This window comes from Taudactylus pleione, unplaced genomic scaffold, assembly GCF_031769625.1.
Source record: "Taudactylus pleione unplaced genomic scaffold, aTauple2 ptg000077l, whole genome shotgun sequence".
Classification (NCBI taxonomy): domain Eukaryota; kingdom Metazoa; phylum Chordata; class Amphibia; order Anura; family Myobatrachidae; genus Taudactylus; species Taudactylus pleione.
In genome coordinates, this window is record NW_028284479.1 from 4,439,110 (window position 1) to 4,466,611 (window position 27,502).

General features: G+C 45.8%; 1 protein-coding gene across 1 annotated transcript in view; it reads left to right on the plus strand.

Moving 5' to 3' along the window:
• Positions 1 to 27,502, plus strand: part of LOC148532440 (sodium-coupled monocarboxylate transporter 1-like) — a 74,313-nt gene that overhangs the window by 38,680 nt on the left and 8,131 nt on the right. Inside the window, exons 8-12 of the mRNA XM_088467875.1 lie at positions 304 to 392; positions 1,459 to 1,568; positions 12,406 to 12,473; positions 14,588 to 14,674; positions 24,701 to 24,909. Of these exons, the coding sequence (XP_088324001.1) occupies positions 304 to 392; positions 1,459 to 1,568; positions 12,406 to 12,473; positions 14,588 to 14,674; positions 24,701 to 24,909 (563 nt within the window). The remainder of the gene's footprint in view (positions 1 to 303; positions 393 to 1,458; positions 1,569 to 12,405; positions 12,474 to 14,587; positions 14,675 to 24,700; positions 24,910 to 27,502) is intronic.

Below are 27,502 nucleotides of genomic sequence, written 5' to 3' on the forward strand. Positions count from 1 at the left end.
TGCAATCTAAATGAGTGTTACTTGATATTTACACATTATGGGGTATATTTACTAAAGGGAGAGTTTTTAGAAATGGAGATGTTGCCCATAGCAACCAATCAGATTCTACTTAACATTTAAATAGCACCTTCTAGAAGATAATAGCTAGAATCTGATTGGTTGCTATGGGCAATATCTTCACGTCTAAAAACTCTCAATTTAGTAAATATACCCCTATGACTTTGAGTAGTCCCCTCTCAAGCTGTGCATCTTATATTCTTGTAATAGGTGTCTAATACCATACAACTCTGCATGTTATTACAGCTCATGCCATATTTAGTGCTGGATATTCTCCGAAATTACCCAGGAGTGCCCGGCCTGTTTGTAGCCTGTGCTTACAGTGGCACTTTGAGGTAAATAATTTATATTATCAGATATATTATATACATATATTAGTATTACTGTTCATCATAGTAAGTTTATATACTTGTATACTAAGCTGACTGTTCCAGTCATTTTATGCTTTACAATGTATTGTGCACAGTTTTACTATATACCATTAGTGCCATTGCTGTGTTTATAGTATTTGCCACTTTTGCCCATTTAGCAATGGGAGTAAGCTCTGCAACGCTACAGACATTTTGGCAAGTGATATACAATCGAAGCACCTGTCTTTTACGTTTGTTATAACTTTGTGGCTGAATGCAGTGCATAGCACTGGACTACAGGAACATGCAAAGTGCAAATAGTTATGGCCTATTTTGTGAGAAGTGTGCAAGGATCTAGCGAGCAAAGCTTTCCCCTTTCTGTTTCACTCTATGGGGGTGATTCAGCAAGTATTGCAATTGCAAAGCTGCACGCAGGTAGCTTTGCAATTCCGTCCTTGTTATTATGCAAATGCAGCAGGAGCAGTGGCACCACCGAGGGGTGACACCAAGGTGCAGACTCCCCCCTCAGTGACAGGAGCGTAATTCTACAGTGCAGCACTCGGCTCCTGACACAGTGAGGGAGCCGACACTTCAGACAGGCTGGTCCCCGGAGACAGCCAGCACCTCCGACACCCCCAGTGTGACAAAAAACGGGGTTGGACAGCGATGCCACACCCCCCACAAGAGGCCATGCCCACTTCTCCCCAGCCATCACTACTCCCCGCACCAGGTGTCAGATGAGGTAGGGACGCCACAGAGCAGGAGGTGTATGACACCCCCTGCTGCATTTGCGATCCCAGCACTGCGAATGAGGTCGCAGGCTGGCACTATATAAATTAATGATAATGAGGAATAATCATAATTTCTGAAGTACAAAATGCTAAAGATACATTCTGAAACACCTTCTCAAAGTACAACCTGCAGTATCATACATTTAATGATTTCATGTAGAAACATCGGGTACTTTAATACCCCAATTTATATGAAATAGGAGTAAATAGTTATGTTTTTATATTTTTTCTTGTGACCTATAAAATGTTCTTTTCATTAGCACAGTCTCATCAAGTATCAATGCACTGGCTACAGTAACTGTGGAAGACCTTATAAAGCCATACACAAATCTCTCTGAAAGAAAGTTGTCATGGCTCTCAAAGGGAATGAGTGAGTATCTAAATCAAGTTCTTATTATTCAGTTATTTCTGTTAATTACAAGCTATATTTGGTGATAATGTGTAAATGCAGACGCTGAATGCTTCTTTTAAAGGAAAACCAAAGGTCCTCGACTACCTGTACAAAGAGTTTATACTAACAGACTCTGGGGCATATTTATGACAAATTGCTATATAATCCTAAAATATTTTTATTATCAGATATCAACCAGGAATATTTATTCGAGGACTTTTACCCTTGTACAGTCGCCAAGACATGGGCTCCGATCAGAGCCCGACCCAGTAATGAGTATGTAGTAAAATAGTAAAGAGCTTATACTATCACTCAGAGATGTTCTTGGGAAAACAGTCTGTCCCAGTATTCTTTCGGAGTGCGCACACAGATAAAGGGGGTGTAACCATGAGCCATGGGGTGTGGCCTCGCATTGCGCCCCATTTATGCATGCCAGCCGAGCAGAGCACCAAGAGGCGGATCTGCTCCGTCGGACTATCAGGCCATCGGATCATCAGGCAAATTGATTCTTTCTTTATTAAAAGGGTGACACAGAAGAAATCAGAGATTCACTGGTGCTCACCTAATTAGCGCTGAATACCTCCGTCCCCATAGACCTCTGTGGATTCAGAGGCTTACTGCAATTTTCTAAGTGTTGAAATGTTTGGTTTACTAATGAGACACTCAGCAAAAATGCTGGTTGTTACCCTAAGCCCGGTAATGGGAAATTATGGCTGCGCTTTGTCCTCACATAGACAAACTACTGTGCATGTGTGCTGTTAATGGCAATGTATGTGCATTTTACTGTAAACAGTGCCAAGTTGCTGATGAGGGAGAGAAAACCCTTCAAGAGGTGTAGGACTTTGGCTGGGACAATCTCAGGATTAGTAAATTACAGCACAATTGAAATCTGTATTGCTGCAGTAAGTGGCATTACAGATTTTATTTAGCAGACATATGAAATAAATAGACCCCATGACATAAATGAATGTTGCATTGAAACCTAGTTGTGACATCTGCAATCTAGGAGTGGCTTCATGTAGGACCAACAAAGATAGGTGAGATAAGCACATCCTCCTCCTTGGCACATTCAGAAACCAAGAACCCCACCCACACACACACACACAGATAGAAAAATATTTTTCTGATACAGAGAAGTCTCTTACACTATCTCTAATACTTACAGGATGTGTGCAACTTCAGTTACATCTTCTTGTATTTAAAACACACATTTCTCAGCATGTCATACCTGGTGTCACGATCCGTATGAGAAGTTCCTCAAGTGACGACAAGAGCCAGAGCCAGGGGGTTAGGGTAGCCAGGGAACAACTAGGAGAGTGGCAGACTAAGTCTTCCTATTGCGGCCAAACACAGGTTTGTCCAGACCTGCCCAGAGGCGCGGAGTCTAACTCACTTGGTGGTCTTCACCAGTGACCCCTCCAGTTGGGATTTTGGCTTCACCGCACCAAGTGAGCAGGTCGCGGCCCTCTGGACAGGTATCTGGGAGTGACAGGAAGACCGGAAACTATGCTAGATAGAGTAAGCACTGGGAAAACTAGAAACGTATTAACTCTAAGAAACACTAGAATTGAGATGGTTACTGGAGATAAACCAGATGCAGGATTGATCTGAGAAACACAGGGGATGTAAATACAGGAGTGTACTGTGAATTGTTAGAGATCCAGACACTTACTTGCTCTGAGAAACACAGAGAAATGTGGACACAGTAATGTACTGAGAATTGCTAGAGATCCAGACGCTGACTTGCTCTGAAAAACACAGGGAAATGTGGACACAGGAGTGTTCATAGAATTGCTAGAGATCCAGATGCTGACTTGCTCTGAGAAACACAGGGAATTGTGGACACAGGTAACACAGGGATTCAGCCTGAGAGCTAAACTAGTAATCAGCATGCAAAGCTGACAAATGTAACATAGGGAGGCAGCTGGGGAGCTGAACAGCACACTAATTAACAACACAAGAGCTGTTACATGCAAAACTGGAGTTCAGTGAGGAAGCTGAAATGACACACAGGGAATCAGCATGGGAGGTGAAACAAGTAACACTGGAGGACAGCGAGAGGGCTGAAACAACACACTGGAGATTCTACATGGAGAAACACCAGAGAGTATCACAGTCACTGGAACAGCAAAGTTGAACAGCAGTGACCTGTTCCTGGAGTCAAACTAAATACCCCTGGGTAGCTGGTCATTGGATCAAAGGATCACCTGAGTGACCACAGGACTACCATTGGGAGTGACTAGTCAGGTGATATGGACCAACATGGCTGTGCCCATGCCTGGCACCCTGGGAGCCAGGACACATGCACGGAAGCCCTAGCAGACCTAGGGGCGAATAATCAGTCACCACTCACCTCCACTCCCAGCGACTGAGCACCTAAGCCCAAGGACGGCGGTGTGGAGGTGAGTAGCGGACGATCCCAGGCCACATCCTGACACCCGGGACTTGAACACTCAATCTCATACATTGCAGTCAGACACTTAACACATGGAGCTATTTGCTTCTGCATAGGAAGTCTGGTAATTCTCCCTATATGAAGCTAGTTATTATTGTAAGCATAAAACCATTGTAACTAAGCAGATCTATGTAGTGTATGGCTACGGGAATTGGATGTGTGGCTGAACACTACATAGATCTGCATGGTTTAAACTTGACAATTACATCTTGCTCCATATAGTTAGAATTTACAGGTTTCCTATGCAGTAGCAAATAGTTCCATGTGTTAGGTGTCTGACTTTAGAATGTGAGGTTAAGAGTTCGAGTACATTTAAGAGTTCGAGTGTGGGGTACGTCATTCTTAGCTATGTGTGTGTTATATACAGGGGGATGTATCTGAATGACAAGGTGCGCATAAATCACACTATTACTGAAAGCTCACAAGTTCAATGTATGATTATGGTAAAGGAAGTTTGGTGTTCAAATCCCTTGGTTGGAGTGTTTTGTAAGTGTGCTGTGAATGTGTGTGCATACATATATATACATTAGGGGTGTGCACCGGCCACTTTTCGTGTTTTGTGTTTTGGTTTTGGATCTGGATCTTTCTTCGTGTTTTGGATCTGGATTGGTTTTGCCAAAACCACCCTTCCGTGTTTTGGGTTCTGGGTTTTGTGTTTTGGATCTGTATTTTTTTAAAAAAAGCATAAAAACAGCTAAAATCACAGAATGTGTTGGTTTTTCTGTTCCTATGCTATTATTAACCTCAATAACCTTAATTTCCACTAATTTCCAGTCTATTCTGAACACCTCACACCTCACAATAGTGTTTTTATGTCCAAAAGGTTGCACCAAGGTAGCTGGATGACTATGCTAAGCGACACGAGTGGGCGGCACAAACACGTGACCCATCTAGGAGTGATACTGCAGTGGCAGACAGGATGGCAGTTTGAAAAACTAGGCCCCAAACTGTACATGATGCAAAGAAAAAAAAGAGGTGCAAGATGGAATTGTCCTTATGTTGTATAAACAGGACATGCACACTTTAACAAAGCAATCATTTCAGCGCCAGGGTCTGCCACACAACTGTGGCTGAAATGATTGGTTCGTTTGGGCCCCCACAAAACAAGCTGGCAATTAATCTGTCCCTGCACAAACTGGCTCTACGGAGGCAAGATGTCGTCCTCATCCACCGATTCCTCACCCTCTTCAGTGTTGTGTACATCCTCATCCTCACAGAGTATTAACTCGTCCCCACTGGAATCCACCACCACAGGTCCCTCTGTACGTTCTGGAGGCTGGTCTCCCTGGAAGAGTTGATAATTCATTTTTATGAACATCATCTTCTCCACATTTTGTGGAAGCAACCTCCTACGCCTTTCGCTGACAAGGTTCCCGGCTGCACAAAACACTCTTTCGGAGTACACACTGGAGGGGGGGCAACTCAGGTAAAATAGAGGCATTTTGTACAGGGGCCTCCAAATTGCCTCTTTTTCCTGCCAGTACAGGTATGGACTGTCTGACATGCCTACTTGGATGCTGTCACCGATGTAATCCTCCACCATTCTGTCAATGGTAACAGTATCATATGTAGTGACAGTAGACATGTCAGAAATTGTTGCCAGGTCCTTCAGTCCGGACCAGATGTCCAAACTTGGTCCTGCCTGCCCTGCATCACCACCAGCGGGTTGCTTAGGATACCTAAGTTTTTTCCTGGCAGCCCCAGTTGCGGGAGAAAATGAAAAAGGAGCTGTTGACGTGTCACGTTCTGCTTCAGCTGACAGTGTTTTCACCAGCAGGTCTTTGCACCTCTGCAGGCTTGTGTCGGCCGGAAAGAGAGACACCACATAGGCTTTAAACCTAGGATCGAGCACGGTGGCCAAAATGTAGTGGTCTGATTTCAACAGATTGACCACCCTGGAATCCTGGCAAAGCGAATGAAGGGCTTCATCCACAAGTCCCACATGCTGAGCGGAATCGCTCTGTCTTAGCTCCTCCTTCACTTTCTCCAGCTGCTTCTGCAAAAGCCTGATGAGGTGAATGACCTGACTCAAGCTGGCAGTGTCTGAACTGACTTCACGTGTGGCAAGTTCGAAGGGCTAGAGAACCTTGCACAACACGGATTTCATTCTCCACTACGCTTGAGTCAGGTGCATACCCCCTCCTTTGCCTATGTCATAGGTGGATGTATAGGCTTGAATGGCCTTATCCTCTGAAGCATATAGAGGGTTGAGTTCCACCGCATCACAACCTCTTGCTTCAGGTGATGGCGGGGCAGGTTCAAGAGTGTTTGCTGTGCTCCAGTCTTCGGCACGCAGTCGCTGAATGGCGAAAGTGGGCAGAAATTTTTCGGGCCACCCAAAGCGTCTCCTGCACGCCCCTGTCGCTTTTCAGAAAATTCTGTACCACCAAGTTTATTGTGTGAGCAAAACATGGGACATGCTGGAATTTGCCCAGATGTAATGCCCGCACAATATTGGTGGCATTGTCAGATATCACAAATCCCCAGGAGAGTCTAAGTGGTGTAAGCCACTGGGCGATGATTTCCCTCAGTTTCTCTAAGAGGTTGTCGGCAGTGTGCCTCTTACTGAAACCGGTGATACACAGCGTAGCCTGCCTTGGAACGAGCAGGCGTTTCTGAGATGCTGCTACTGGTGACGCTGCTGCTGTTGCTGCGTAAGGTGATACATCTACCCAGTGGGCTGTCACAGTCATATAGTCCTTAGTCTGCCCTGTTCCACTTGTCCACATGTCCGTGGTTAAGTGGACATTGGGTACAACAGCATTTTTCAGGACACTGAGGACACTTTTTCTGATGTTTCTGTACAGTCTCTGTATCGCCTGCCTAGTGAAGTGGAATCTAGACGGGATTTGCAACCGGGGACACGCTACCTCCATCAATTGTCTAAATCCCACTGCACTAATGGCGGATACCGGACACACGTCTAACACCAACATAGCAGTCAAGGCCTCAGTTATACGTTTTGCTTCAGGATGACAGCTGTCGTACTTTATCCTCCTCGCTAAGGACTGCTGGAGGGTCAATTGTTTAGTAAAAGTAGTGGTGTTCCTACTTCCTCTCTGGGATGATGAACGACTCCCAGCAGCAGCAACAGCAGGAGCGGCAGCAGGAGGAGTAGCAATGCAGGATCCTCCGGAGGAAACCCGAATAGGAGAGTCAGTCATGCCAGTGACATGGCCTGCAGGACTACTTCCGATCCTGACTAAGGAGGAAATTGACAAGGAGGGAGTTGACGGTGTGGTTTGCAGGCGCTTGGATACAACTGGACAACAGGATTTAGGTGTCCCTGGACTGCTTACGGTCTTACCCAAAGTTTCTGAACTTGACAGTAACTTTTTATGAACGCGCTGCAGGTGCCGTATAAGGGAGGATGTTCCTAGGTGGTTAACGTCCCTACCCCTACTTATTTCACCTTTACATATGGTACATATGGCAAGACAGTTGTTGTCCGGATTTGGATAGAAATATTGCCAGACCAAAGAGGTGGAATGTTTGGTCTTCTGCCCAGGCATGACTGTGATGGGCTTTTTCATCCCACAGACAACAACTGTCTCCCCCGGAGCCTGATTTAAACAAACCACATCACCATCAGAATCCTCCTCGCCAACTTCCTCCTCAGCGCCAGCTACACCAGTATCCTCAACCTGTTGTACTTCAACAGTGACATCTTCAATTTGCATATCAGCAAGTGGACTGTGGGTGCTCCTTTCAGCACTTGCAGGGGGCTTGCAAATGGTGGAAAGAGCCACCTCTTACCGTCCAGTGCTGGGAAGGTCAGGCATCGCAACCACCACCACACTTGGACTCTCCTTGGGGATTTGTGATATCTACTTAGAACGCACAGTTCTTCGCTGTGCTTTTGCCAGCTTAACTCTTTTGATTTTTTTAGTGGGAGGAGGGCTTCCATCGTCATGTGAAGCTGAACCACTAGTCATGAACATAGGGAAAGACCTTAGCCATTCCTTGCCACTCCGTGTCGTAAATGGCATATTGGCAAGTTTACGTTTCTCTTCAGATGATTTAAATGTTTTTTTCAAGGTCATTTTCCTGAACTTTGCCATTTGGGATTGTATGTGCCCTCTACTATGACATTGGGCATCAGCCTTGGCAGACGACGTTGATGGCATGTTATCGTCTATGTCATGACTAGTGGCAGCAGCTTCAGCACTAGGAGGAAGTGGTTCTTGATCTTTCCCTATTTTATTTTTATCGGAGAAAGTTTGGTCCTCCATTTATGTTATATTGATATATACGTGCGGCTAAGGCGCACACAAACACAGAAAATAATTTTTTATTTTTGTTGGAGACTAGTGCACTTTGTGGGTTACACCACCCTTTAAGAAATGAGCCAACCGGACCTTTACTTATGGGACACAGGTGCACGCTTGGCGCTGCTCCTTTGTTGATGCACGTGCAGCCACAGTGCACACAATTCACAAACACAGACTTTTTTTTAAATTTTGTTTGGAGTGTACTTTGGGGGTTACAGCACCCTTTAACGGTCAAGCCAGCCGGCTCTTTACTTATGACACAGGCGCACGCTTGGCACTACTTTGTTGATGCACGTGCGGCTACTGCGCACACAATTCACAAACACAGAAAATATTTTTTTATTTTGTTTGGAGTGTACTTTGGGGGTTACAGCACCCTTTAACGGTCAAGCCAGCCGGCCCTTTACTTATGACACAGGCGCATGCTTGGCACTACTTTGTTGATGCACGTGCGGCTACTGCGCACACAATTCACAAACACAGACATTTTTTTTAAATTTTGTTTGGAGTGTACTGTGGGGGTTACAGCACCCTTTAACGGTCAAGCCAGCCGGCCCTTTACTTATGATACAGGCGCATGCTTGGCACTACTTTGTTGATGCACGTGCGGCTACTGCGCACACAATTCACAAACACAGACATTTTTTTTTAATTTTGTTTGGAGTGTACTTTGGGGGTTACAGCACCATTTAACGGTCAAGCCAGCTGGCCCTTTACTTATGACACAGGCGCACGCTTGGCACTACTTTGTTGATGCACGTGCGGCTGCTGCGCACACAATTCACAAACACAGAAAATATTTTTTTATTTTGTTTGGAGTGTACTTTGGGGGTTACAGCACCCTTTAACGGTCAAGCCAGCCGGCCCTTTACTTATGACACAGGCGCACGCTTGGCACTACTTTGTTGATGCACGTGCGGCTACTGCGCACACAATTCACAAACACAGAAAATATTTTTTTATTTTGTTTGGAGTGTACTTTGGGGGTTACAGCACCCTTTAACGGTCAAGCCAGCCGGCCCTTTACTTATGACACAGGCGCATGCTTGGCACTACTTTTTTGATGCACGTGCGGCTACTGCGCACACAATTCACAAACACAGAAATTTTTTTTTTATTTTGTTTGGAGTGTACATTGGGGGTTACAGCACCCTTTAACGGTCAAGCCAGCCGGCCCTTTACTTATGACACAGGCGCACGCTTGGCACTACTTTGTTGATGCACGTGCGGCTACTGCGCACACAATTCACAAACACAGAAAATATTTAATTTTTTTTTGCACTTGGGGGGAGCACCCCTGATGGACAGAGCACCCCCTGGACAACACTACAGCACCCCTTTAGGACTGGGACTCTGCACAGGACTTTGGAGTGGACACAGCCCCTATGGACAACTGACTGCACAACACAGTCCAGCCAGCCCCTATGGACTTTGGAGGAGTGGACACAGCCCCTATGGACAACAGCAGCACAGCACAACACAGCCAGCCCCTATGGACTTTGGAGGAGTGGACACAGCCCCTATGGACAACAGCAGCACAGCACAACACAGCCAGCCCCTATGGACTTTGGAGGAGTGGACACAGCCCTTATGGACAACAGCAGCGCAGCACAGCACAGCACAGCACAGCACTACACTGCACTACACTACACTACACAGCCCAGCCAGCCCTAACTCCCACCCTCCCTCTTCACTGTCCACAACCGAGTGAGAAAATGGCGCCGACGCGGGTACCTTATATAGGATCCAGAACCCGCGAGACCTGGAAGGCGGGATGATGACGTTTTGCCTCGATTTCAGATCCGAGTCAGGCGGGAAAAGTCGAGCCTGACTCGGATCTGTCTCGGATCGGGGGGCTCGGGGGGGTTCGGATTTCAGAAATCCGAACCCACTCACCCCTAATATACATACATATATATCAAAACTGTTCCCCCCTTCCCTTGCAAATCCTGTGTTTGCCATTGTAAACAGAGCTAGATTGCAATACATGAACAAGCATTACGGTACATTGGGAAAAGTACCACCACAATACACAGTAGACCAAATGAGCTTCCACTTGCAAAGGCAGAATTATCATTGGTGTTAATTTGAAGGAAGATAAAGCCCTATTGATTTATTTAAGACTGTTATGACTTTTAATAAGTTGACATGGACTGATGGGGCTTTGAACATGATTAAGACCCATAATGTAACAAAAGTTTATTATTGAGACACTCAGCAAAAATGATTAAAATTAGAAAATTGTGCCTATACACTATCCTTAATTTCAGGTATGTGGTGTTGGACATGGTTGTGACAGAGACACTGCTAGGATGCATCCTGGGTTCGACCACTACTCACCTCCGCGGCAGCGTCCTTGGGCTTAGGTGTTCATCACTGGGAGTGGAGGTGAGTGGTGTCTGAGTATTTTCCCCGGGGTCTGCTAGGGCTTCCGTGCCCGCGTCCTGGTTTCTGGGATGCCGGGCATGGGCGCAGCCATGTCAGACCATATCACCTGACTAGTCTGTCCCAATGGTAGTCCTGTGGTCACTCAGCTGATCCTCTGATCCAATGACCAGCTACCCAGGGGTATTTAAGTCTGACTCCAGGAAGAGGAAACTGCTGTTCAACTTCGCTGTTCCAGTGACTGTGAGACTCACCAGTGTTTCTCTGTGTTATTTCCTTCAGAGTGTTGCTTCAGCCTACTCGCAGTTTTCCAGTGTTTCCTGTATTAGCTTCCATGCTAATTCGCAGTATGTTATTTTAGCTCTCTCTCAATTTCAGTATTCATGTTACAATTCCTGTGTTGTCTTTTAGTGTGCTGCTTTCTTGCAGCCTCTCTGTGTTACTGTGGTGTCTGCTTCCATGCTAATTACTAGTTAGTTCTCAGCTGGATCTCTAGTAATTCCCAGTACATTCTCCTGTGTTCTTCAAGCAAGCCTGCGACTAGGATCTCTAACATTCTCTAGTGCACTCCTGTTTTCAAGTATTCAGTTTGTCTACTGTGTTCAAGTATTCAGTTCGTCTCCTGTGTTCAAGTATTCAGTTTGTCTCCTGTGTTCAAGTATTCAGTTTGTCTCCTGTGTTCAAGTATTCAGTTCGTCTCCGGTGTTCAAGTATTCAGTTCATATAGTGTGTACAAGTATTCAGTTCATATCCCGTGTTCAGTCCATCTCCTGTGCTCAAGTATTAATTTTATTCCCTGTGTTCAAGTATTCAGCACACCCGCTGGTCTCCTGTGTTCAAGTATTCTGTTCCTCTCCTGTTTTCACGTATTCAGCTCATCTGAAAACATTCAGCTCAAGTATTCAGCTCACACGCTGATCTCCTGTGTACATGTATTATAGTATCAATCTCAAGTCTCCTCATTTCTCAAAGGTCCCTAGCCAGGGGGCCGTGACCTGCTTACTCGGTGCAGCGAAACCCACATCCCATAATCATGGGTTAGACTGCACACCTCTGGCTAGGTCTAGCCAACACCTGGGCTTGACCTTTATTGAGGGAACTAGGACTGTCACTTCCCTAGCTGCCTTCTAGCCATCTGAACCTCCCGGCTCTCTGTCCTCCACAGAGTAACTCTTTGTAGTGGATCGTGACAGACACACAAGGAATTGGGGAGGGGGGGGCATGAAGAGAGAAACAGTTGATGAGAAATTGATACACATACAAATTTGGAGCCAGAGAGACTAACACTAATGGAGAAACAGAGACAAGGTATGACAGAGACAGACACCCCAGGGTGGAAGAGACAGATGGGAATCTACACACATTGCCTTTCACCTCTGGTTGGGACACATTATAGTCTCGGCCAATAAAGGAAGCCAGGAGTAGGAAGAGGAGATATGCTGTGCTACCTGTGTAAATGACCATTCGTGGCTTCTCCAAGGCAACAGGTAGGGCACAGGATACAGCGATGGCAATGGAAATAATTGGGACCAGACCAGCAGGCTCTTCAGTTACTATAGACTGTTCCTTTTATTTAGTATGTGAAAATGTATGAAAATGTATAAATGTAAGTGAAAATGTATGATTTTCAGGGAGAGTGATTTGATCAGGATTACCCGAACATTTAAACCGTCTTTAATAATAACTGTTTGTATATCTTCTCCAGCTGCTTTGTATGGCTTACTGTGTATAGCAATGTCAGCAGTCGCATCGTATATGGGAAGTGTGATCCAGGTAAAATAAACTGCTAGTACATCATGTTACATTAACATGTTTATTGTTCTGTCATGTTTTATTAATTTGTCCTATATAAATAATGTAAATGTACCACCTTACTGTATAGCTGCATAATAAGATTGTTTCCCACAATTATTACTTTTAGTGACACCTGCTGGCACATTATTACCATAACAGTTTCATTTCTGTTTCACCTGCGGACTCTTATAACAAAGCTCATCTCATTCTATGTAATTGGAGAGTTGCTACTTGCAGAATGTTAGGGAGGGCCAAGTTTGCCTCCATTCTATTTCCATGAGTTTTGGGAGTGTGTTAAAGTATTTTCTACTTTCACCACCTGACTGGACAAAATGGTGGTAAACTCGGACCTGCACAGTTGTGAAATTATGTATTATTGCAGCAGTTATTGTGCTGCTAGAGCTCTTCTTTCTTTTATCTCTTATCATGATGCAGTTTGCAGTTGGAAGCAATACTGCCGAGATGTATTAACATCTCAGCTATCGGAGTGGGGGAGAGAAGTTTCTCTCACATGTGGATGCTTGATATAAGTGGCACATTCTGGTATATCTAGCACATAGATAGACAAACATAATTATGTTTAGTACAAGTCTTATTGAAGAGACAGTTTTGGATGGAAGTAATAATATTTTGGAAAGCCACATATATGGAGTTCCTGTTAAGTAAATATAGAATCTTGGAATACATATGTTCCTGTATGAATTGCTGGGAAGACTCAATGACTATTGATTATGATTATACAGATACCTATCGTAGGAGTTCCTTTGACCAATGCATCTTAACATGAAGCTGTTTTATTTGTTAACCACTTAACTGGCTAATAATTTTTATAAAAAGTCATAAATTGAAGATTTTTATAATTGAATTAGGTCAAGAACATTTATTTATACTGTAACTTATCCAACACAATTAAAAAAAATAAAATAAATCTTTTGAAACACATATCATTATTCTATATTTTAAAATCGATATATATCGGGCCATCGATGATTGGGTCATCGCAACTTTGCATTTCCCCGACAGCTGCTCCTCTGTATACGGGGTATGCACTGGGGGGCCGAGGGCTGGTTCATTTACATTTCCACAGTGGCTGCTCCTTTCTGCAGCTGAACATTTAAACAGTCTTTAATAATAAATGTTTGTATATTTTCTGTAGCCGGCGGGTGGTGGTGCTGCCAGGGTGCCGAATAGCTGTGATAGGCAGCACGGCAGACAATGGGGGAGGGTGCACAGATGCAGAGGGGTCTTAGGTCCCCCTGCCATTGGTGGTTGCTGGAAGATGATCTTCCGACAGTCATACAGTGGGTATTTCTGACTGTTCGCACTGTTCACACACCAGGCAAGTGGTTAAAGGATAACTGGATGGAAGTCAGAGGGGAGTACTACGCCATCAGCAATCTCACACTATGGGGTCTATTTACTAAGCCTTGGCTGGAGATAACGTGAACGGAGGTAAGGTACCAGCCAATCCGCTCCTAACTGCCATGTCACAGACTGTGTTTGAAAAATGACAGGAGCTGATTGGCTGGTACCTTATCTCCATCCAAGCCTTAGTGAATAGACCTCTGAGAAACTAAACTTACCAGGGGATCCATTGATAGGATCCGGCAGCATATGGAGGAAAGATAGGAAGGTCACTCTATTTCCCATTATGTTTGCTTCCTCTCAAAATTAGTTCTTAAATACTGTAGGACCTAGGTCAGGCCTGGCCAACCTGTGGCTCTCCAGCTGTTGTGAAACTACAAGTCCCAGCATGCCTTGCAATAGTTTTAGCATTCCCTAATAGCAAAACTGTAGCAGGGCATGCTGGGACTTGTAGTTTCACAACAGCTGGAGAGTCACAGGTTGGCCAGGCCTGACCTAGGGCATATTGAAAATCCTGTATTTTATTTTGCATAATTGTAGTAGGAGTTGTGACCACACATAAAAACACCTCAGATTAACTTATTACTGGTTAAATAGCAATCATATACAACTTCATTATAAGTATACCTGTAAGACAGAAAAGAACTTACAACCATTGTTTCAAACTAGGGTGGGTCTCAATAATGATTTTCGTTACTATTCTGTAATTGTACTGTGTTCTATTTAAGGCAGCATTATCAATATTTGCCATGATCGGAGGTCCACTGCTTGGACTCTTTTCCCTTGGGATGTTTTTCCCCTTCAGCAATCCTTTGGTGAGTAATACTTATATTATTTTGGTGCTTGATACTGTTCACAGCCATTCAGTTATCTCGATACAACATGCTATTATTATATCTGTGATGAACCAGCACCCTTGCAGGACACACTGACCTCTGCACACATGACATCATGACATCACACAACAAGGTGGAGGTTTCTGGTTACTCACAAACCTCCCATGCATGCACCACTGCTAGAAATTGTGCCTACATCGTGAAATAGCAACTCAATTATTATTGCCACCATAATTTCATCATTACATAAAATTACACCCTTACAATAATGTTAAAATCATATTGCCTTCTTAATATCAGTTTTTCCTCCACAATATAGTCATACAATAATCACCCCATAAGATAATTATTTATTCACCCCCATAATTAATGAATAATGGTTGCTTTTATACTAAAGGAGTGTATTGTGCCGCCTCTTATGTTCTGTGACCAGACTGCTTTTTCCGTTAGTTTTGACTAAACAGCCTGCAGTTTTGGAAAAACTGGTAGCAGTTTGGCCATTTGATAAATACCACATTGCTGGAGGTTTGCAGCCCACAGTGAGCAAGAAGAAATCTATACTGTTTGTTGCCACTATTCGCTATGGCAGATTGCAGAAGGGAACAGTGGGCCTGATTCAGAGCCGGACGCTATTTGCGGCCGCTCGTTCATAAAAAGGGGCTGGCTATTTAAATTAAGCGCTCGCTCTTTGCTGTCTGTTGACGCCTCTATGTCTGAACGAGCGAACGAAACATGCGCTCACTATTTTGGAAAAAACGCCCCCTGGCCGCTCACATCATACGTCATCTCCGCTATTTATAAGATTAATTGAGTACATCGAAAGTCGTATGAACTGCTCGCAGTGCTTGTGGTTGGATTTTCCTACCGCAATCATGCGAGCAGTTCAGGCTAAAAGACAACCAAGTGACATGGTCAATGACGCTGCTTTGTTAATTATGCACACGCTTAAAAAGCCCGTTTTGACCGTTTGGCACGCCTGCGTTCGGATCTCCACTCCCCGTTTTCAAGCACCTTCCCCTGTTACCACCCACAAACGCCTCATTCTGTCACTCAAATTAGCAGGCATTCGCTATTTTGCGAACACACGATTTTCGACCGCAATGACTGGTTCGCGCATGCATACTAAAACCCATACGCATGCACAGATGTGCGAACATCGCTCGGAGCGAACGAGCGGCTCTGAATCAGGCCCAGAGTGAGACTTCAATAAAGTCGAGTTAGAAGTCACTAAATTTGATTTTCTGTCAGAGATCAAACCAGCTATCAATTGCCATTGAGTGAGCTAATAACGTTTCTCTGATACATAATTTTTATATCAGAATATAGAATCTGATGGCAGGTTTTATCTCTATGAGAAAATCTAAGTTGTTTACAGTCTGTAAATAACCAATGTGTCTGCCCAGTCCCCATGTCTTCTCTATATCCTGAAAAAAACCCCAAATACTAATGATCTAATATCATATATTTATATTTGCCCAGAAAGTACCATGACGGGAGCTATGTTTGCATTTAATAACAGTGTTATGAGCTGTCTCAGTGACCGTGCTCCCAGCTAAAACTTTCTCTGGTTGTCCTACAAGAAGCTTGTACATATGGTCCAGCCACCTACTATACTTAAAGTTGCCACTCTCTTCATGCATACAGTAATATATTAAACCTCCGTGCACTAATGAAGATTTTATCTATCATACATGACTAAAGTGGTCATGTATTGTCGAAACCTCATGTACTGTAAAATCGATCCTGGGTAAATATTTATTTTGATACAAGTTTGCAAATTTATATTTATAATCAATTTTGGTTTATCTGCTGTTCTACAGCCTCTGATCTTTGTATTTCCACCTCATTGTTAATTGAAATTATAGTAATTAAAACAGGTTCTATAATTGTTCTGTGTGTGTTTTAGGTCAACCTTGAGACATTATTAATGTTGCTTTAACAAAAATATTAAATTAACTTCAGCAGGTTTTAATCTGTTGTTTCCTGTGTTAGTAACTGTATCTCTACTTTAGAGGGGCCCATTTATCACTGAATATTTGAGGTAAAATCCTTCAAATATTAAGTATCCCCCTGATGTATTAAGGAGGGACCGCAGCAGGTATCTCCGATACCTGCTGTGATCCCTCCATTCCCGCAGGCAGCCGCATCTCCCATAGGTTTCTATGGGGGATGTGATGCTGCCAAATTTACCAATATCGGGAATGCGATGCATTCCCAATATTGTCCCCCGCAGCTAATGCCATCTGAAGATGACGTTAGCCGCCGTAGCCTATGGCTACACACCACATAATTAGCCGGCAGAAAGTTCTTCCGAAACCCTCCCCAGCAATGGCCGCCAGTCACCGACACTGCGCATGCGCAGCAGCTCCGGCACTGGCCGGCAGCTCTCCGGAGACATCGCAGGGACGGGCTCCTTTCGGAGCCTGTGTCCCTGCATGTCCTGGATGATACATCCGGCCGCTATGATCGCATTTTGCAATGCGATCATGGGCGGTACTGACATGCCCTGATCGCATTGCAAAAGCGATCATTAATAAATGGGCCCCAAGGAGAGATAACTTGCTATACTAATGCCATATGTGTTGGGTAACTAGACATTTTGGTGCCCTGTGTGAAAAAGAGCATTGATGCCCTTCCCTCCCCCCTCCTCAATGCCATATTTTAATTTTACTGATCGTTTGCAACAAATGCCCAATTCTACTGTGGCAGTATGGACCTGGGTTTCTAGATGTGGGGCGACATTCACCATGAATGGTCCCACACTACAAGAAATCTTGCAGAGAACCGACGTTCAGGTGTAAGGAACTAATAAATGAGAGACACCATAATACACTGCTCTAAATGCAAATATTTTTTAAATGAATGCACCAACCACAAATCTACTGTAATGTAGCAGGAGCAGGGATACAAGTGTAAGATCAGCTTCCATCTGACTGACACAAAGTAAGCCACATACATTGTATTTCCATAAGCCATTATATTGTTCTATCATTTATTTGCTGCATTCTTTTAAATGTTATTCTGATTTGTCATTTTGAGAAAAAAATATAGCTATGCAATTAAAAGTTCATGCATAGCCAGCACATTACAATTCACCTCACAGTCCAACAGCCCATCCTTTGAAATATATAAATGTATCCCTCACAAACAAAGTAGTGATAACTGTTAGTTTTAATATATTATACCCCGGGGATGCACATCACACCCTGTTTGTGTTGCACTAAACACAATTTATTAATTAATAAATCCATGGAGGGTACATATATAAAATGTAGCAATAGAGGTAATTATGCTGGGTCATGTGTGGGGGTAGGTATAAGGCAGGCACCCGAACCCTGTGCATTTAATCCACAAATGACCCCCCCCCTTTCCCCATTCACTGTGGTGCCCATTAAGAACGACCACTCACCCATTGCAGAGTCCCAGTCGGTGGATCCTCGGTCTTGTCAGGTAGGATGGGAGGGATGGGGTGAAGCAGAGAGTACCTGGGGCACTAACATCCAGCAGAGCCCGGGCTTTTCTCCAATAGCCCCCTCCTCAGCCTCCTCCCCCGCTTATAATTTAAGTGTGCCCAGGACTGCTAACAGCCAGGAGTCTAGTCCTGGGCCCACAGCCTGTGGGTGAGGAGTTACAGACTACCTAGGTTGGCGCAGCTGGGTTCCTGCTGCAGCTGCCCGCCCCCACGGCTTCTCGCATTGCACTGTGGGAGACATCAATTATTATTTGTGGCATATCCCCCGAAAACACCTGTTTTCAGGGGATACACACAAATAATAAGTATCCCCCAGATGTATTGGACATATCTACTGCAGTGTCCCGTTTTTAGAATCCTATGGGGGCTACTTTCTAGCCAAATTTACCAAGCTCTGGAATGAGATGCATTATGGAGTTGGTCCCAGCATTTGAAGAAGGCATTAGCCATTGTAGCGTATAGGCTACATTTCGCAAAAGGAGAACCAGGAGAAAACTTGGCACTCTCCATTCGGCTTGAGCGGCTAGCAGATTGCACATGCGCAGTAGTGCGGCAGTCGCCAGCAATTAAAAGTAAAGAGATTTCATTTTACACCTTAAAGGGACAAGTTCCTATCGGAGTTCCTGTCCCTGCATGTAGGAGATGATGCATGCAGGCGGCAGATGAATTCTTATTGTCATGAACAGCAGTGATAAAAAATTATAATTAGCGGATCAGAAACCCGATAATTAGTGATTGGGCTCCTTAGCAATAAATATTCATCTGGCACTAGTGTGTACCTTTACAATAAATATGCTTCTGACATAGTGCATTCACTATGGTCTGGCTTATTACCACAATTTAGTGCTATGATACAATTATACAAATAATTCTGGGTGAGTGACGACCCTTTTATTTCACAAACACTTTTACAACTATGTAAAACTTAGGGGTCTATTTACTAAGCAGTGTTAGGAGACAGAGGGCCTGATTCAGAGGCGCTCGCAAAAAGCGAGCGCTCGCTTTGAATCAGGGCGTCCACTTGTTTTTTCTGAGCTGGCCTCCTGGCCGCTCGCTAAGCTGTGGGTGACCACCCACAGCTTTAGCGGGCGGCCAGGTGATGGTCGCGATGGTCAAGACCATCACGACCATCGGGCTTGCGACGAGACCCTTGCGGTAGGGTCTCGTTTCCGCAAGCCCCAGTGAACTTCCTGCTCTAATAGAGCAGGAAGTCCACCAGTAGGGCCGCCCACAAACGTCAGGCGATGTCAGTAGGGCTGCCCACAAACGGCAGGCGTTCCTGCAGGGACGCCTCCGTTTGCCCAGCCACCCCCCCCTCCCCGCTTTCCAAACGGGGCGAGCTGTCAATCAACATCGACAGCCACCCCTTTTGGATGCGAGCGCCGGAGCAAGTGCTTTTTGCGCTTGCTCCGGGGCTTGCGCACCCCGCGCATGCGCACCGCCTAACAATCGACCCGCTTGTGAGCGCATAGCGCTTGCGAGCGGGTCTGTATCAGGCCCAGAGTGAAAAGTGATAAGAAAGTGATAAGGTGCCAGCCAATCAGCTCCCAACTGTCATCTCACAGGCTGTATTTGAAAAATGACAGCTGGGAGCTGATTGGCTGACACCTTACCACTTTCTTATCACTTTTCACTCTGTCTCCTAACACTGCTTAGTAAATAGACCCCTTAATGTCTTAACTTGGGGCCTCATTTATCAACAATTTTTATCATACACAACAGGTGTTAAAACTCATCGCATATGATAATGGTGCTCCAGCCAATCAGCTCCCAACTGGTATCTGTTTATCATACGCACCATTTTTAATTTGCACCGAGTTTTAACACTTGTTGCATATGATAAAACTTGTTGATAAATGAGGCCCTTGGATTCAATTACTATTAATATCTTAACAAGGATCCAATCATATTCTTCCTTCACAGCAGTGATGACTCTCTAATCCTACAGACCTAATACCACAGTGATCCACTATAACCAGCAAATGACACAGTAATCATTATAGCAAACAGTGAACTACAGCCCTATCACACTGTCCATCCAAATAGATGGTACACTCTAACCTAGCAGTGCTGGGTACAATTATATTTAGGCCTTTAATGGATTTACTTGAATGTTGATAAGTCCAGGCCATGGTTGGAATGGTTAAATAAGTGCACTGATGTGCCCTTTCAAGTGACAACAATTGTGGCCCTTTATTGCAGCACTATTAACAGTGACGTCTGGGGGTGCGGGGAGCGCAGTCTGCACCCTGGTGTCACCTGTCAAGGGGTGACACCAAGGTGCAGACTCCCCCTCACTGACACGAGCTCCGCCTTCCGGCTCCTGCAGTGGCCGATGGGAGAGACGTCATGACATCTCTCCCATAGTACCAAGCGGAGGATGGAGGAACAGACAGCGGTGGGCGTGGCAGGAGCGGGGATTAATGTAAGTCAGTGAGTGTTTTGTGTCTGTATGTCATGTCTTTGTCTGTTTTGCACTACTGGCCGGGGGCACTGAATAGGGAGGACCACTACAGGGGTACTGCATAGGGGGGATCACTGCTGAGGGCACTGCATAGGGGGGTTCACTACTAGGGGAACTGTATAAGGAGCACTACTGGGGAAACTGTATAAGGGGGACCAATACTGGGGGCACTGCATAGGGAGGACTGTATAAGGGGCACTGCATAGGGGGACACAGTATAAGGGTGCACTACTGGGGGCACTTCATAAGGGGCACTGTATAAGGGTGCACTACTGGAGGCACTGTAGAAGGGTGCACTACTGGGGGCACTGCTACTGGGGAAATTGCATAAGGGGTACTACTACAGTGGGCGTTGCAAGGGTATGCAATTTGGGAAGGCGACTGCCTAAATACCGGCAGCCAGCTTCCCGACTATCATATCCCGGCAAGGGTGAAATGCCGGGCGTCTAGATGTAGACCGGCACCCGGCATCCCGATCGCAGTGATGCCGGGCGCCGTGAGCGGACAGCCGCGGGGGGGGGAGGGTTAGGTTTAGGGCTCCCGGGGGGGACTTAGGGTTAGGCACCCCCCCGGGTGGGTTAGGTTTAGGCTAGGGAGAGGGAGGGATAGGGTTAGGCACCCCTGGGGGGGACTTAGGGTTAGGCACCCCCCCGGGGGACTTAGGTTTAGGCAGCGGGGAAGGGGGTGGTTAGGGTTAGGCACTTAGAGGGGGGATTAGGGTTAGGCACTTGGGGGTGAGATTAGGTCGGGCTTCCGCTGCCAGGATCTCTGCTGATGCCGGGCTGGCACTGCCGGGAATCGAACCGGCGGTATTTCATACCAATTCCGTTGCAAGAGGAACACTACTACTCTGGGCATTAAGGTGCATATGTAATGGAAAGGAATGTTCCCAGAGTGAAGAGAAAGGGGTGTGTGTCATGTTGACATGCCCCATTTTTCAGTGGCCACGCCCCTTGTGGCATGTGACCACGGCCATTTTTTCGCCGCAAGCGCAAATGGGGGGTGGGGGCTCTCTATTTTACATTTTGACCTGGTCTCCATATACCCTAGTTACGCTACTGCCCACGTCGCTTTGCCGAGTGCACATCAGCCCTCCCCGCACCGGCTGACAAGGCGGGGATGGACGCCACTGACTGTTAACTAACTGTATAGCTGGTTTTATCTCACTATAGGCCTCATGATAAATGATCAGCCCCAAACTGTCATTTTTCAAACAGATAACAGTCGGGAGCTGATTGGCTGTAGCACCATTATCATATGCAACATGTTTTATCACTCCTTGTGAGTGATAAAACTTACTGATAAATGAGGCTCCAAATCTAATGACCAGATATGGCATTACAGGTCCCTGCTCCCTGTCTATACAGTGTTGCGAAAGTCTCTAACAGCTGATCTCTGTGTAACTTTATCAACAGCAAAGGACTGAGGGGCCTATTCATCAAATGATAAATGGCCCGGTAACCATGCGGAAACGCATATTTAGGTTACCGGGCCATTCATCATCAGGGGTCCGGTAGGACCACCTGATATTCAACAAACTCCGAAAACTGAAAGTTTTCGGAGTTTGCCTCCAATAACAAGCACCATCTTCAGACAGCACTTTTTCTCGGATCCCCGCTTTTTCCTATGGGAACGAGTTCTGGGGATGCGAAGAGGGATCCGAGCGGATCCCTCCACCGCCGCCTCACTACCTCCCTGGCGGCTTTGCACACTAGTGACTTCAGGTCACGCATGTGTAGCTGGGCCAACGGGGAAGAGGTACGTAATGCTGCTACTTCTGTTGCTGCGATACTAACCGAGGGGACAGCTGCTTTTCGGAGCAGCTGTCCCCACACCGAAGCAATGATGAATTGCTCCGGTGTCAAGTTAGATACTTAAAAATCCCTCGCAGCGAGACCATTATTTAATCATCGGGGCCATATTGCCTCTGATGATGAATAGGCCACCCAGTCTCTCGCTAGCACACACTCTATGGGATATATTTACTAAAGCGCAGGTTTATAGAAGTGGAGGCATTGCCCATAACAACCACTCAGATTCTAGCTATTATCTTCTACAAGGTTCTACATAAATGTTATGTAGAATCTAATTGGTTGCTATGGGAAACTCCTCCAATTCTATAAACCCGCACTTTAGTAAATATACTCCACTATGCCTCTATGCACTAAACAACACAGTTCTGCTCTTGCAACTTCCACTGCTCTCAGAAGTCCCTCACAAAGCATTTTCCAAACAGTCCTTCACCTCCTACAGCTCTGGTGAGAAACATTCAGCACTTATAGAGGTGCCTCTGCAGAATGCCAGCCTCCAATAAGCTCTGGTTCCATCAAATCATGGTCCTTCAGCGGCAGCCCCTTTCTGCTCATTGCCGTTCAATAACACCGCTGTGTACAGAAGACAATCTCCGCTCCCTCGGATTTGCAGGCTGTTTAGCCTTATGGGGGAGCAGTGGCGGTTCTAGGGGCGCGCTAACAGGGCCGTTGCCCGAAGTGCCGGCCCCTAGAGGGCGCTACTGAGTCCCCAGGAGAGAAAAAACATCCCAGAAAAAAATGCATCGCTGGTCCCCGCCCCCGCTAGCCACCACAGGGAGGCTCCATTTGCCGGGCCCCACTAATATTTGTTATCAGCAGGCACCCGGCTCCCTTCCTGCAGCGGCAGTCAAAAGCCAGAGCTCACTCCTGAGCTCCGGCTTCTGGCTCACCCAGAGAGCACTATGGGAGGGACGTCATGACATCTCTCCCATAGATCCAAGGAGCCGGAGCTCACACCTAAGCTCCGGCTCCCACAGAGAGCACTCAGGGAGGGACGTCATGATGTCTTTGCCATAGATCCGTGGTGGAGCCGTGGTCGGACCGGATGGCAGCGAATGCAGGAGCAGGGCTTAAGGTAAGTATGTGTTTGTTTTTTAATTGTATTTTTTTTTTCAGAAGCACCAGCACTGGGGCATGGCTATAGGGGGGCATTACTACTGGCGGCACAACTATAGGGGGCATTACTACTGGGGGCATTACAACAGTGGACACTACTAATGGGGGCATTAATATAGGGGACATTACTACTGGAGGCACTACTATAGGGGGCATTACTACAGTGGACACTACTAATGGGGGCATTACTAATGGGGGCATTAATATAGGGGGCATGACTAATGAGGTCATTGCATGGGGGGAACCACTTGGGGGGCCATTGTGTAAGGGGCACCACTGCTGTGGGCATTGTATTAGGGGCACTACTACTGTGGGCCTTGTGTGTAAGGGGCACTAATTTGGGCATTGTGTAAAAGGGGCACCATTGTGTGTCATAACATGAATAAGGGACTACTGTGTGGCGTAATTTGAATTGGGGATAATGTATTGTAAAGGGAATTACTGTGTGTGGCACAATGTATTATACAGGGAATTACTGCATGTGGCATAATGTATTATACAGGGCATTACTGCGTGTGGCATAATGTGTTATACAGGTTATTACTGCATATGGAATAATGTGTTATACAGGGCATTACTGCATGTGGCATAATGTGTTATAAAGGCCATTACTGCGTGTGGCATAATGTGTTATACAGGGCATTACCCCATGTGGCATAATGTGTTATAAAGGTCATTACTGCATGTGGTATAATGTGTTATAAAGGGCATTATGCTGTAAGACATACTGTGTAAGGCGCATTACTGCACGTGGTAATTATTCGCCACGAGGGGAGAGCTTGGGGGAAGCCCAGCACCTTCGCAAGTGCTGGACATGCCCCATAGTGTGATGAATTGGGGGTGTTCTTCAAGGACACGCCCCCTTTCTGGAAGCGCTCACGCAGAGGAACGCCATCTAAAAAAAGTTATTTTTCTTTTTTTGGGGGGACAGGGGTGCGTAACTGGGAACTTTCGCCCAGAGCTCCACAATGTCTAGAACCGGCCCTGTGGGGGAGGTAGTCCTTGGGGGGTTGCTGTGGCAACAGTCAATCATCGAGTCACCTTGCATATGTGTGGGGTATCACAGAATCTGTACTCAACAAATGGCACAAACTGTAGTCAAAAAATGCTTATTTAATTTAGCCTCATATTTTCTTCAACAGGGTGCTATTGTAGGTTTGATTGTTGGATTTTGTATGTCATTATGGGCTGGAATAGGAGCCCAAATCTACCCTCCATTGCCTGAAAGAAGTAGACCTCTACCACTGTCTACTGTAGGATGCAATTTCACCGCTACTGATGAAAGCTATTGGAATTCAACTACGGAAATGCCACTGCTAACAACAATTCTGCAACCTGAAATCACTGAGAGGTAAGAGAACTTTATATTATTTTTTTGTATTATTCCATTCTTGCTATCAAAAGCAATGGAAAACTATGTACATTTTTCTTTAATATGCCAGATATTAACATGGAACTAAACCTAGGCAGTAGGTAGATTACAAATCTCTTATGCAGGTCTTGACTGCCCCTATGTCTGGCCTGCAAACATAACCACAATGACTACATGAGACACCAGTGTTGGGTGAAAAGCTAAGCATAGCATTAAATAAACAACCTGGGTTTGCGTCCTTATATTGTACCGTAATAAAAAAAAAAACATTAGTACATATGCATTTGACTTGACACAGGGCTGGTGCTAGGGTGTTCTGCGCCCCCCTTCAAACTATAAATTTGCGCCCTCCCTTTCATTTCTTATAAAGAGAGAGCACGCGCCGAAGAAAACAAAAAGGCCATGGTCTCAAAAGAAAGAAAAGTACCCCCAATTTAAATTACTCCACACAGTAGCACAATCTTATTCACATTACACCGCACATAGGGGGAGATTATTATTATTATTATTGTTTATTTATATGGCGCCACAAGTGTTCCGCAGCGCCTTACAAAGTACATAACCAAAAAAGTGACTAACAGTACAATACAAATACAATGGAGGACAAGAACAGGTATAACACACATTGCTAAATTGGTGACCATAACACCCAAATAAGCAACAGAGCATAAGCAACCAAGTGTTAGGTGCCCTAGTGGGGAGTAAGAAGTAGATGAAAATAAAGTAAGGAGTAGCACAAGAGGGCTGAGGGCCCTGCTCGTAAGAGCTTACATTCTAAAAGGGAGGTGCAGACAAACAGGCACAGATGGGGTAGACAGGGAGAAGGGAGCATGGAGTAGCGGGTTAGGATGAGAGCTGGAAGGCTTTGATGAAGTAGTGGGTCTTGAGAGTGGGTCTTGAGAGCCTATTTGAAGGATTGAAGAGAGGTGGAGAGTCTGATGGAGAGAGGGAGAGAGTTCCAAAGGTGGGGAGCAGCACGGATTGGTCAGAGAGGTAGGAGGACAGCCATGAGAGGGCAATGTCACGTAGACCAAGGGAGTGAAGGATTTGCAGCAGGAGAGGGTGGTCAACAGTGTCGAAAGCAGCAGAGAGGTCAAGGAGAATGAGCAGAGAGTAGTGGCCTTTGGATTTGGCAGCAAGGAGGTCATTGCTGACTTTTGTGAGGGCAGTTTCAGTGGAGTGGAGAGAACGGAAGCCAGACTGAAAAGGGTCAAGGAGGGAGTTGGAGGAAAGAAAGGTGGTAAGGTGGTTGTAAACAATACGCTCAAGGAGTTTGGAGGCAAAAGAGATGAGAGAGATGGGCCGGTAGTTGGCGAGAGTGTTAGGATCAAGGGTAGGTTTTTAAGAATGGGGGAGACAAGGGCATGTTTGAATGCAGAAGGGACAGTGCCAGATGAGAGGGAGAGATTGAGGAGGTGGGCAAGATGGGAACAGGCACAAGGAGAAAGGTAGCAGAGGAGACGTGAAGGGATAGGGTCAAGGGGGAGGTGGAAGGGGGAAGGACCGGATGAGTGCCATGACTTCCTCTCCGGATATGGGGGAGAAAGATGTCAGAGTAGGTAAAATGGAAGGGGAGGGATGATCCGGGAAAGGAGGAGGTGTAGTGCTGGGGGACTGGTGGGATATGATGTCATGACATATGGAGTCAAATTCAGATGTAAAGTAGGTAGCAAAGTTAAGGGCAGGGAGCAAGAAGGGAAGGTGAGAAGGGGGTGAGCAGAAGTGTGAGTTCAAGGTGGTAAAGAGACGCTGGGGATTTGAGGATTGGGAGGAAATTAGGTGCTTGAAATATGATTGTTTAGAGAGGGAAAGGGCAGCACTGTAGGATGAGAGAATACATTTGAAATGGAGAAAATCTGCCATAGCACGTGATCTTCTCCACTATCGCTTGGCGGTTTGTGAACACTTTTGCATATCTGGTGCATCTGGAATGCCAGGGTTGATGTGTGGATCTGCGAGGATGAGTAGTGATTGTGAGATAAACTAAGCTCTTGAAAGTGATACATTGGAGAGTGATAAACTAACAGCCCCTTAGCTCCTAACTGTCATGTTACAGGCTGTGTTTGAAAAATGACAGTTAGGAGCTGATTGGTTGGTAGTTTATCACTCTCCATTTTAACACTTTCCAGAGCTTAGTATATCTGCCCAACAGTGCCCCTGATTCACATACACCACATAGTAGTGTTCCTTATTTACGTCATGACACACAGTAGTGCCGTTTTATACACCAGGGGCCTGATTCAGAGCCGGACGCTCTGAGTCAGGGCGTTTTTTTTTTTTTGGAGCGGCCTCCTGGCCACTCGCATAGCTGTGGGTGCCAGGATGATGGTCGCGATGGTCAAGACCATCGCGACCATTGGGCTTGCGATGAGACCCTTGTGGTAGGGTCTCGTGGCCGCAAGCCCCAGAGAGCTTCTGGCTCTAATAGAGCCGGAAGCTCTCTCACTGACATCACTGGTGATGTCAGTGGGGCCGACCACAAACGACAGGCGTTCACTTGGGAACGCCTCCGTTTGTGAAGCCACCCCCCGCCACGCCTACAAAACGGGGTGAGCTGTCGATCAACATCGAC